The sequence below is a fragment of the Panthera pardus genome, unplaced genomic scaffold (genome assembly GCF_024362965.1).
Source record: "Panthera pardus isolate Hobbes unplaced genomic scaffold, ASM2436296v1 HiC_scaffold_7, whole genome shotgun sequence".
NCBI classification, from domain to species: domain Eukaryota; kingdom Metazoa; phylum Chordata; class Mammalia; order Carnivora; family Felidae; genus Panthera; species Panthera pardus.
This window is the reverse complement of record NW_026527002.1, coordinates 29,830,076-29,841,937: the sequence shown is the minus strand read 5'-3', so window position 1 is coordinate 29,841,937 and position 11,862 is coordinate 29,830,076. Positions and strand designations below refer to the sequence as shown.

The window sequence follows — 11,862 nt, the reverse complement described above, 5'->3', positions numbered from 1 at the left end:
CTCGTGCGCTCTTTCTCTCTCTCTTTAAATAAATAAATGGACTTAAAAAAATATATGTCTACCCGCTAGCGAGTAAGTATGAACTGGGCCTGTTTTTCCTCACCATGACACAGTATATAATAGGTATTCAGCAAGTAGCTATCAAATGATTAAATAATGAATTCTGAATAGAGAATCCGTAGAAGGAAGGGTAGCTTTTGAAATGGGCATTAAAGGATTGGTGGGAGTTATAGCCATGCTGTTAGAAGGTAGAGATATGAGTGGCTTGAGCAGTTTCTGACAAGGAAGCAGATGCATTGTGAGAACACCTAGATCTGTTAAGCCTGGAAGAGTGGAATAGGAGTAAGAATGGGGGAGAAAAAGTTTGAAAACAGTTCTTAAGACACTCTAAGCAGTTACTTGTGTAACTCAAAAAGTGGCTTCCCTTTTATACTAAAAAAAGTTCTTAGGAAGAAAAAGCGGCTACAAGCAGAAACCGCTCACTGCATATGCCCTTTGCCCTTTCTTCTCTTTCCTACACTGTGAATGCCATGGTAGGGAATTGTGAGTAGTCTTTCAGGTGAAACTCTGTGTCAGTTATTCTCAATTACAAACGTGATACAATTGGAGTTGCTTTATAAATGATGACACATTTTTCTGAGTCTGACCCTTTGAAAAGCTTCACTGTCCCAGGTACCGATTTTAGAGTGTGGTCAAGCCAGTGGTGAGTTATTTTGGTATTCTTTTCAGAAGTCAGTAGAAAACTAGACAGAAGACAAAAATATGTTGGCTTTTTCTGGGAAATAAATTTCTTCATTATTTTTTTAGTCCCAGAATTTTCTTTCTCTCAGATTTTGTAATAGAAAGATCAGAGGACTTTGAAATCAGAATTGAGTTCAACTTCTGTGTCATCTGTCCATATAACCTTGGACAAATTATCATCTCTGAGCTTAAAGTTCTTCATCTTTACAACCTCATTAAAAAACCTCATATGTAAAACCCCAAACTGCCTGACATTCATTAGTACATGTTCCTTCTGTGCCTTCCTTTCAAAGCTTCTCTAATTTCAGTATTCCCAGTGTTCTTTTTTCACTTTATTCTCCACTCAAGCATGCACCTATCTTTTAAAATACTTAACGTGCTTCTTTCTCCATCCCCCAAACCAATGTTGTTTTTTAATTTACTTTTTAAGTTTTATTTTTAGAGAGAGCTCGAGCAAGGGAGAGGAGTAAAGGGAAGGAGGAGGGGAGGGAGGGAGGGAGAGAAAGAGAGAGAGAGAGGGAGAGACAGAGAGGGAGAGAGAGAATCTTAAGCAGGCTCCACGCTCAGTGCAGAGCCTGACATGGGCCTCAATTGCATGATCCTAGTATCAAGACCTGAGCTGAAATCAGGACACTCAACTGACTGAGTCCCCCAACCAGCTGAGCCACCCAGGTGCCCCTGATTGGTTTTTTTTTTTTTTAATTTTTAATGTTTTTTTTTTTTTTTTTTTTTTTTTTTTTTTTTTGAGAGAGAGAGACACAGAGAGTGAGTGGGGAAAGGTCAGAAAGAGAGGGAGACATAGAATCCAAAGCAGGCTCCAGGCTCTGAGCCGTCAGCACAGAGCCCGATGTGGGGCTTGAACTCACAAACCATGAGATCAGACCTGAGTCCAAGTCGGACGCCTAACCGACTGAGCCATCCAGGTGCCCCTGTTTTTTTTTTTTTTTTTTTTTTTTTTTGTGATGTTGTGGGCACTTTAGGAAACACTTTTATGGAGTATTTTTTTGTTATGTAAATGATTCTACAATGGAAGAAATTGAGGTTAAGAATATTTCTTAATGGACCTTGAGTGAATCTTGAGAAATACTGAACTCTAAGATACGGAAGAAGGCAAATCCAAAATGAAAGTATTTTGCTAACTGAGTTGTTTTTGTGAACTAACTATTCTGTAATTAAGACTTAGGGATTTTTAACTGCTTTGTCCTGACTCCTGTTACATCTGCTCAGAAGATGGCTGATCCTTGGCAGGAATGCATGGACTATGCAGTCACCCTAGCAAGACAGGCTGGAGAGGTATGAACGGAAATCTTGTCGGCCATTGTGTGTTGGATGTGGACGGCATGTGGTTGTTGTGTGAAATAAAACATGTATCTTGATCTGCATTTGTTTTCATTTTACTAAACATTTTAAACGGAGTCAATACTCTGATTTTATGTCACTAAGCTTTTTGGGATGACAATTGTGAATCTAAAATACGATGTATGATTTTATGACTTTCTACCTAGGTCCTAACCACTAAAGGTTTATTTTGTGTACATTGTGGTAAGACATTTTTAAGAACATCATTTAAGACTAGATTGAATGTTTTAAATCATTTCTATATTTCACCTTTTAGTTTCATTTAAAATGACATGCATTTTCTATTTGCTTATCAAAAAAATCTTTTCAGGTGGTTCGTGAAGCTATAAAAAATGAAATGAATGTCATGGTTAAAAGTTCTCCAGCTGATTTGGTAACAGCTACTGACCAAAAAATTGAAAAAATGCTTCTCTCTTCCATAAAGGAAAAGTATCCATCTCACAGGTATTTTTTATTTTAGTCTCACATGATAAATTAAAATGTAGTTAGAGTCTATGTGCTAGACAAAAATTTTGAATCTAGACACAGAAATTGACTTTAGTTGACTTAAGCTGCAAAGCAATTTATTTGGAAGGTGGTGGGTGGCTCAGAAACCCTGAGAATCAGGGCTTAGGCAGAAACCAGGAAGGAAGACAGAGCTGAGATGCCACAGGAGCCATTGCTTCACATGCCACCAGTAGCCTCATTGTTGACTCTCCTATAGCTTTGGATGTCTTTGCCTCATTATCTTAAGATTACAAATCCTGGGAAGGAACATCTTGCTGACCTCAGGTTGTTTGCCCAAACTCAAGCTGCCAGGAAGTAGCAAATGGGATATTTGGATTCCTACATAGTAGGAGTAGTGTTTGGATGCTGGGAAGCTAAGGTCACAAATGTCTGCCATAGGCACGATTTAGAAGTTGAGTTTTATTCTCTATATTGCAGGCTTTTTTACATTGTAGAGTGGTGGTAACTCTAACGATTTTGAGAGAAAAATACCAAAATCAGGGCTCTCTTACACACAGACATATTGTAGAAACATCATCATCACTTTAAAATTTTTTATTTTTGAGGAAGAGAGTGCGCAAGTGAGTGTGAGCAGGGGAGGGGCAGAGAGCAAGGGAGACACAGAATCCGAAGCAGGCTCCAGGCTCTGAGCTGTCAGCACGGAGCCCGACACAGGGCTCCAACTTGTGAACTGTGAGATCATGGCCCAAGCCAAAGTTGGACGCTTAACCAAATGAATCACCCAGACACCCCACCACTTTAAAGTTTTAACATTGTCATTCTCTTCTTGTTCATGCCATTGACTATTCCTGGTATTTTAGCCATTGAGAAGAAAAAATGTTTTAAGCTGTGGCTAAATATACTTCCTCTCAATAAAAAAGGTTTTACAGCTAAGTGAAAAGGGGATAAAAGAAAACTATAATTATAGGACAGTTTGGTATTGAATAAAGGAAATAAAATAATAAAGGGAAAAAAAAGCCAATGAACTCAGACACCATTTACAAAATTCACCTGGGATTTATTACATAGCATGCTTAAGGAAGGCATGCAGACATAGTAATTTTGGTGGGTAATTTGCTTTCTCATTGACTTATTTAATGATCTCTATGTTATCTATTGCTGCATTAATTACCGTAAAAACTTTGGGGCTCTAGACAAGCGTTTATTATCTGAGTTTGCTAGAGTCGGTAATATGGGAGTAGCTTGGCTGCATGCTTCTGGTCAGGGTCTCATAAAGTTAGAGTGAAACTGTCGGTCAGGGCTGCAGGCATTTCAAGACTCACCTAGGGCCAAAGGATAAGTTCCCTTATGTGATTGTTGGTGCCTTCAGTTCCTCATGGGTTGTCTACTAGCAGCTTTCCTTAGTTCCTTGCCATGTGGGCCTCTCCATAGCGCACCTTATAACATGGTGGCTGCCTCCCCTGCCCTGGGGCGAGAGAGGGAGAAAATAAATAAGACAGAAACCACAGTACCATTTGGTGAATGAGTCTTCAGAGTTGCATATTATAACTGCTGCTTTGTTCTGTTGGTTAGAAGGGAGTCACTCAATTCAAATTCACACTCAGGGCGAGGGGTGGTTAGGTTCTCCTCTTAGAAGAGCGTAAGAAAATTTGTGGATTTATTTTTAAAACCACATTTCCTTAATAAGTCCTCATCTGCGAGAAATGTGTGTGCGTACACATGTGTGTACCTTTGTTTTTCCTGGTATTCCATCTGAGAATTTTGAATTTTATTTTTCACATGACTTTGTTCCAGGAGAAATAAAGTTTTCTCATTTTACCGGTCTGAAGGAAGAAGGAACAACAATAGAAAAGTGGTACATGGACTTTTGTTATGTATTCTAGTAGTCTCTGAATCTAAGGAAATGTAAAAGTTTGAAAATTGTTGAAAGCAGTATAAAGATTTTGAATTTTTCATTCTTGGTTTTAGTTTCATTGGTGAGGAATCTGTGGCAGCTGGGGAAAAAAGTGTCTTAACCGACAGCCCTACATGGATCATTGACCCTATTGATGGAACAACTAATTTTGTCCATAGGTATGTTTTTAAAATGTTAATACTGTAATTACTGTTTGTATACTAACTGAATGGACCTTTAGAATATTCTGTTCACAGACCTCGATGCTTTAGAGAATTGTATAATTTGTAGAGTGAAATGTATTATGCAGAATTTTCATCAGATATGGAAGAGGTGACAAAATATTCATGTCATGGACTTGTGCAGTGAAGTGCCCTGTTCACCATTCTTTTTCTCACTATTGGAGCCATCTAAAATGTAAGCAAGTAACATTGCTGTTTTGAGATTAAGGAGCTAGTGGGATCAGTATGGGGGGTGGGGGTCATATAAAATGTTGTCTATATAGAGTGGGTTCAATCCAGGAGAGAAAACTATTGAGCATGGGTTGCATGATCAACAGCCTTGGGTTTGAATCCAGATGCCTTTTTTTTTAAGTTTATTTATTTTGAGAGAGTGTGTGCATGTATACGCATGAGCAGGGGGAGGGGCAGAGAGAGAGGAAGGAGAGAATCTCAAGCTGACGGCATGGAGCCCAATGCAGAGCTCCATCCCACAAACTGTGAGATCATGACCTGTGCTGAAATCAAGAGTTGGATGCTTAACCGACTAAGCCACCCAGGTGCCTCCATATGCTGTTTTATAGGCTTTGTGACCTTGGGCAAGCTATTTAATCTTCCTAAGTTTCAGTTGTTGTTGTTGTTGTTGTTGTTGTTTAATGTATAAAATGGGCATATTAATGGTACCTGCCTCATAGAACTGTTTGTTCTTGAGATTCAGTGAGTAGTACTTTGAACTTAGTGTAGTGCCTGGCACAAAGTAAGTCTGCATCTCTGTATAGTAGCACTGAAAGAGAGCCCGAGGGTATTGCCAATGACCGTTAAAATGGGTAGTCTAGTTTGGTGGACTTACATAGATGTTATATTTGAAGTTGCCATGTAGGTATACATATGTTTACTAATTCAGAATTGTTAAAGTCTGTAAAGCTAAGATTTTAAATCTGTATGTGGAGTGTTAACATGGAAAGATGTTGTGATATAACCTATAGAAGACTATAATACAGCGGGTATATGCTATGATCCCATTTTTGTTACAATGAAAACTCAAATATTTCTTAAACTTTTTATTTTCAATAGTTGAACACATTTTTTCATATTTTCTTCATCTTGATTCTGGAGTAGAAATTACAACCTATGTGTTCAAAACCCTCATGCAGCCACAGCAATAACTGTGGTTAACAGTTTACTTTTCAGATGTGAAGCTCCAAATTTGGTGTTAAAGACAAGAAACAGTTTATTCTGTACAATTTAATACCTATGTTTATAGGTCCTCTGTGGGAGAAATGACCAAAAAAGACTTTTTTTAACCGTGGTCAATTAAAATTTTTTTGAATTTGTTTTTATTTTTGGAAAAATTATTTTATATAGTTACTATGTTCATGACATATGACATTCCAGAGATCTAAAATGGCAGGCAGTGCAAGGTGTCCTTCCCACTTCTGACCCCAGTTTCTCAGGACCAGTTTCTGGAGGTGGCCACTGTTGCCACATTCTTGGGAATTCTTTCAGAGATGTTTCATGCCTATAGAAGCATCCTGTATGTATGTATGTGTATGTATGTATACACCTCTCCCCTCACTATTTACACAAAGATGACATACTACTCACACTGTTATGGGGGAGGAGGGATGAGACTATATGAAAAAGTATGTAGTCAATTATGTTATGAAAGAACATGTTTATTGAAAGTAATACTTATCTTGATAAATATGTATATGTGTGTGTGTTTTTTTTTTTAAGGTTTCCTTTTGTAGCTGTTTCAATTGGCTTTACTGTAAATAAAAAGGTATGCTGTTTAAATGTATGATTGGTAAAATGCCTTGCTCTCATTTTATGAGAAAGAGTAAATGTGTCTTTGTAATAAATTTAGGTTTGTCTCTACATTCAATTTACATAGCTGCATTATTTCAAAATACACTACAGAACTCTTAAAGTTGGCATGATACCTTTTCCAGTAGGAATAAAAATTTAATGTCTTCTGAGAAGTAAGAATTGAAAAAAACCTCGCAAGTAACTGAAATGCAATTCAGTATTTAATCACCATGATCTATTGGAATAGAGTCAGATGTGAGAGGTGTTGTGATCTAAATGCTTAACAGAAGTGGTAGGATTGGAGCTAGGAATGCCTTACTAGGCGTCAGTGAAGGGAGACTTTGAAAGACCAGAAAGCGGCAGTGGCCAAAGCATGGTTGGAAAATGCCGAGTGTGTTCAGGAACTCAATTACTTGCTACATCTAAAACCCAGTAGAATATAATCTCTAGCTATTACGTTTCCTTGTTTGGCTATTTGGTCAAACAGTGATGTGTACTAACATCTTCTTCAAGGAGCTGGTGATAAATTTGACCAGCATGTATACAAGAGAGTCAAGAAATCTGTGAAAATAAAAAAGGAATCTTAGGCACAATGTGTGTTAATTAGTGAGAACATCCAAAAGAAGCTAAAGGAGCCTTGAGCATATAATCAGCCCTGGGCTGTGTGCTGTCCCTGCCACTGAACTAGCTCACACTTCGTGCAAAAGTTAGATGTGTAAACAGATAAATATGTGCTGGGACTATGAAAAAAGGCTGTGAGAACATGAAGAGCGTATATCCAGTTATGCCTAGAGCGGTTTGGGGGGAGGCCTTCGTAACAGAAGGGGTCTTAGAAGTCAGTCATGTGAGTTTGGTCTTAGCAACTTAGGAGTTTGCCAGATAAGAAAAGGGGGAAAGCATTTGAATCGGAACAGCTTGGAGAAGAGCATGATGTGTGTGGGGAACAAGATGCTCATCATGAGTGAAACTCTGAAAGTGGCAGGAGCAGAATTGATGAGGTGAGTTAGTTGTGATTTTGTTGTGAGGCACTGTGGCCTGTCTGTGCCAGAACATTTGGGTTTTGTTTTAAGGCAGTAGGAAACCAATAGAGGTTTTAAAGTACAGAGTGACAGGTAATTCCAGCAATGTAGATATCATACCAGAGGGGTGCAAAGGGTGATTCTGAACTAAGATGGGGCAGTGAGGATGGCTGAGGAAATGCCAAAATCAAGAAGTACTTTCAAGATAAAATTTGCAGAGGGAGACACATGGGGAAGGAATGAGGTGTGGTCAGGTAATGAGTGATTTTTGACCTCGGGCTGAGGCTGCTGCAAGACTAACTCAAACCTGGCTTCCTACCTCTGATAATGGGGTTATAAGTGGCATAGGCCAAAGTTAAAAGTGGTGGTTGAATTTATAGACTGGAAAGAACGAACTTAGAAGAATATAGAGAGCTACAAGGGAAATGGAAGAAATGGAAGAATGAGCAAATCCTGAGCCACATGACTTTTAAGGGTTGGACACAGAACAAGGTCCTTAAAAAAACTGACCCCAAGATAGATTAGTGAGTGAAGTAGGACTGAGAGTACTGCCAGAAACCTGGAGGTGCTGGATTAAGTAATGAAGAAGTGTGGATAATTGTCAGCAGGCTGCAGTTCTTCAGGGAAGGCATTTGGTCAATAGGAGTTCATGGGTAATTTCTTTGCAAGAAGTTTGAGGAGAGTGCATGATTAGGGCAGAAGTCGAATTGTAATTTTTCTTACTAGAAGAACAGGAGAAGCAAAGTATAGACTGCCCTTTAGCGGTGAAGAGAAAGGGAGAAGGTAACATTTTGAAAGTTGTGCAAGGGAGGTAGAAATTGAGTGTGAAAGTACACCAGCATGGAAATCTGAGAGAAGAAGAATCAGTTGATGAAAGAGTTTTTCAGAGAAGCTTGAGAGAGGGTAGGAATCATAATACGGAAGGAAGTACTCACCTTAGAAAGTAGGAAATACTTGTCTTTATCTGAGGCAGGAGGGCAGGAGGTCAAGGCGGGTGCTCTTAAATTGAGAAATAGATGGGACAAGAGTCAAGGATTCAAGTCTGATGACCTCTTTCCTCTGTTTAAGCTGGAAATTAGCATTAAGTATCCCACAGTAGTTATTTGAACACATTCTTAGCATACCTGATTTGTTTGTTTTTTTTTTTTTTTTGTCACTCCCTTAGAAAAAGTACTCATTTGATGATGAAAAACACTCAGGTTTAGTAAAGGAAACTTTTTTCCTTCTGCAGATGGAATTTGGAGTTGTATACAGTTGCCTGGAGGATAAGATGTATACCGGCAGGAAAGGAAAGGGAGCCTTTTGTAATGGTCAAAAACTACAGGTTTCAAAACAAGAAGGTAGGTTTATCCTCTGATTTTTGATGTGATTGATATTACATACATGTGTTTTGAATTTTTTGAGTTAACATGTAGAGTTCACTCAGTTGTTAACAGATTCATAAATTGTGTATACTTTCCTATTACTTCTTAATTTCCACTGCAGTTTTGAATGTGGTGGTAGAAGCAAGGATCTCAAGTATAGTCCAGAAACACCCCTTCAGCCCCAGCAGCTTGCTAAGTGCTGGGATAGGAAGATAAATAAGTAGGGCTCCCCGCTGCCATGGAGTTCACAGCTCATTGTTTCAGCCACTGCATCTCAAATTCTTTGTCAAATTCCTCTGATCTGATGCCACTGGGGCCAGTTGTCAGACCATAAATGTGGGAGAATAAAAGTCTGTTACAGTTGGGAATCATTAAAAATGACATGACACATACACATTTTTCATGACCTTGATGATTGGCGTTTTGTCTTTTATGTGACGGCTCATTGAGGCAGGAGTGTCCCCTTTTTTCCATAAACCATGTCCAGCACTTCCCAGCGTGCACCTGTGGTTCTTTCAGGTGCAGCAAGAACTTAGATGCTTCAGAATCCCCCTCCACCTGCATAATCTTTCTCCTCAGACACTCAATTTGAGAGCAGATTTTTAGTTCATTTAGTTCACTTTTAGTTCAGTTTAGTTTATTGAACTCGAAGACCCCAAAGATTGGAAGATCCGTCCTGATTTTTTAAGATGTTAACGTGAAAAAAGTGCATCTTAGAATCAAAGTAATATAGTTTTTAATTAGCTTATGTGGTATTAGAGGAAACAACAGTAAACACATTCAGAACAAGCTGGTAAGCGTCCGTCTCCACTGGTGGGAGGAGATGACGCGTAGGGTACATGAGGGAGCCTGTTAGCCAAGAGGGTTGCGTGTGTCATGAGCTTCAGTCATGTTGTTTCAAAGAGGGCACAGAAAGCGTTGGATAAGCTGTCAAGTTAGTAAATGGAGGTCAGCCACCACTTAACTTTCATTTTATTTCAAATCTGTATTTAAATTTCCCCAAGTTTTACTTTTTAAATATTTAAGGTATTTGCTTGTTTCCCACGAAAGATACCATGCATGCAAGCAAATTGGTTATATTCTACACTTTTGGGGGATGATCTAAGAAGCAGATTCTTTTGATGATTATAAAACAACTACTTTGAGGATAATAAATTTATCAGAGTTTTAAATACTTCAAGGCTTAGAAATTTGATACAACCAGGAAGAGGGATAAAAATGTCCTATTGTTCTAAATTATAAGTATCACATTTTTTATCAGAATTCTTATTAAACTCTAGTGATTATTTAAAACATTCTCTTTCAGATATTACCAAATCACTCTTGGTGACAGAGTTTGGCTCTTCTAGAACACCAGAGACTGTAAGAATTATTCTTTCTAATCTGGAAAGGCTTTTGTGTGTTCCCATTCATGGGTAAGCTCTTTTCATTTATTCCCTGAAGTTCCAGAGAATTTAACATCTTAAAGAATGAATTTTCCTTAAACTTTTTTTTTTAACATTTATTCATTTTTGGGAGAGAGAGAAAGCATGTGTGCGTGCGAGCAAGTGGGGGTGGGGCAGAGAGAGGGAGACACAGAATCCGAAGCAGGCTCCAGGCTCTGAGCTGTCAGCACAGAGCCCGACTTGGGGCTCAAACTCATGAACTGTGAGATCATGACCTGAGCCAAAGTCAGGCGCTTAACCTACTGAGCCACCCAGGCACTTCGAATTTTCTTTTAGAAGTTAAATTTTTTTATTAATAGGCTTGGGGTCAGTACCATAATTCTAATTTTGTAATGTAACTAAAAAACCTTTTTATTTGGGAACAATTTCATATGTGACAAAATTTGCTGAAATAATTAAAAAAAAATCCCTTTACTCAGATTCACCTGTTGTTAACATTTTACCCTATTTGCTTTATTTTTTCATTCCCTGTGTGTGTGTGTGTGTGTGTGTGCGCGCGTGCGCATGCATACATGCAGTTTTTTCCCCCAAACTAATTTAGGGTCAATTACTTACATCATGACTCTTTATCCCTAAATACTTCAGTTTATTTCTTGAGATTGATGAGAGATATTTTCTTCTATGATCACAGTACAATTATTGACTTTATAAATTTATTTTTTATCTGATGTACCATCTGTATTTAATTTTGTCACTTGATATGATGTCCTTTGTGCCTTTTTTTTTTTTTTTTTAACGAATATAAGATTCAGTCTGGGGTCAGGCATTACATTTAGTTATTATGTCTGGTTAGCCACCTTTAATCTGGAGTGTTTCCGCAACCTAAGAAATTACCCACTTCCTCTCAGTTTTCAAATTATTTGCATGAATGGATACAAGGTAGACTCTTATAATTTATTTCTGGTTTCTCTGTATCGATGGTTGTCTTCCCTTGTCACTTCTTATTTTTTATATTTGTGCTTTGTTTTTGTAAATCTTGATTAAAGTACTTATGTGGCTTGTCTTTTTTTTTTTTAATGTTTATTTTTGAGAGAGAGAGAGAGAGAGCAATCACAAGTGTGTAAGCGAGGGAGGGGCAGGGAGAGAGGGAGACACAGAATCCGAAGTAGGCTCCAGGCTCTGAGCTGTCAGCATAGAGCCTGATGCGGGGCTCAAACCCACGAACAGCGAGATCATGACCTGAGCCAAAGTCAGACGCTTAACCAATTGAGCCACCCAGGCGCCCCTCTTTTTGTTTTTGTTTTTGTTTTGTTTTTTTTTGTTTTATCAAAGAACCAGGATTATGATTTATTAATCTGATCTATAGTTTTTCTCCTCTCTGCCTTATTATTTTCATCCTTGTGCCTTTCTTGGTTCCTTTTTAAGTAGAGAGTTTGCTTTTATTCTTTTACTTTTATTAATATAAATATCTAGGCTATGAATTTCTGTCTTACCTCTGTGTTAAATGGTTCCGTAGATTCTGATATGTAGGGTTTTCATTCTAATTATTTTCATAAAATCAGTAATTTGTTTGTATTTCCTCTTTCACTTAAGAGTTCTATTCTTAAATTTCTACAAAGAAAGTTT

The 11,862-nt window shown here is 38.1% G+C and overlaps 1 protein-coding gene and 1 long non-coding RNA gene across 6 annotated transcripts in view; one reads left to right on the top strand and one right to left on the bottom strand.

Annotated features, from left to right (window-relative positions):
- IMPA1 (inositol monophosphatase 1) overlaps positions 1–11,862 on the top strand; it is a 35,862-nt gene that overhangs the window by 2,984 nt on the left and 21,016 nt on the right. For 2 of the 5 annotated variants that reach the window (XM_019453360.2, XM_019453358.2), the window contains 6 exons: positions 1,972–2,034; positions 2,411–2,544; positions 4,516–4,620; positions 6,397–6,442; positions 8,719–8,827; positions 10,158–10,266. In XM_019453360.2, the coding sequence (XP_019308905.1) occupies positions 1,972–2,034; positions 2,411–2,544; positions 4,516–4,620; positions 6,397–6,442; positions 8,719–8,827; positions 10,158–10,266 (566 nt within the window). Of the gene's footprint in view, positions 1–1,918; positions 2,035–2,410; positions 2,545–4,515; positions 4,621–6,396; positions 6,443–8,718; positions 8,828–10,157; positions 10,267–11,862 lie in introns of all 5 variants that reach the window. The other 3 variants (XM_019453359.2, XM_019453357.2, XM_019453361.2) reach the window with 2 other exon arrangements.
- Positions 5,741–11,862, bottom strand: part of LOC109269416 (uncharacterized) — a 311,096-nt gene continuing 304,974 nt past the window's right edge. Inside the window, exon 4 of the long non-coding RNA XR_002081070.2 lies at positions 5,741–8,486. This is a non-coding gene — a long non-coding RNA (uncharacterized LOC109269416). The remainder of the gene's footprint in view (positions 8,487–11,862) is intronic.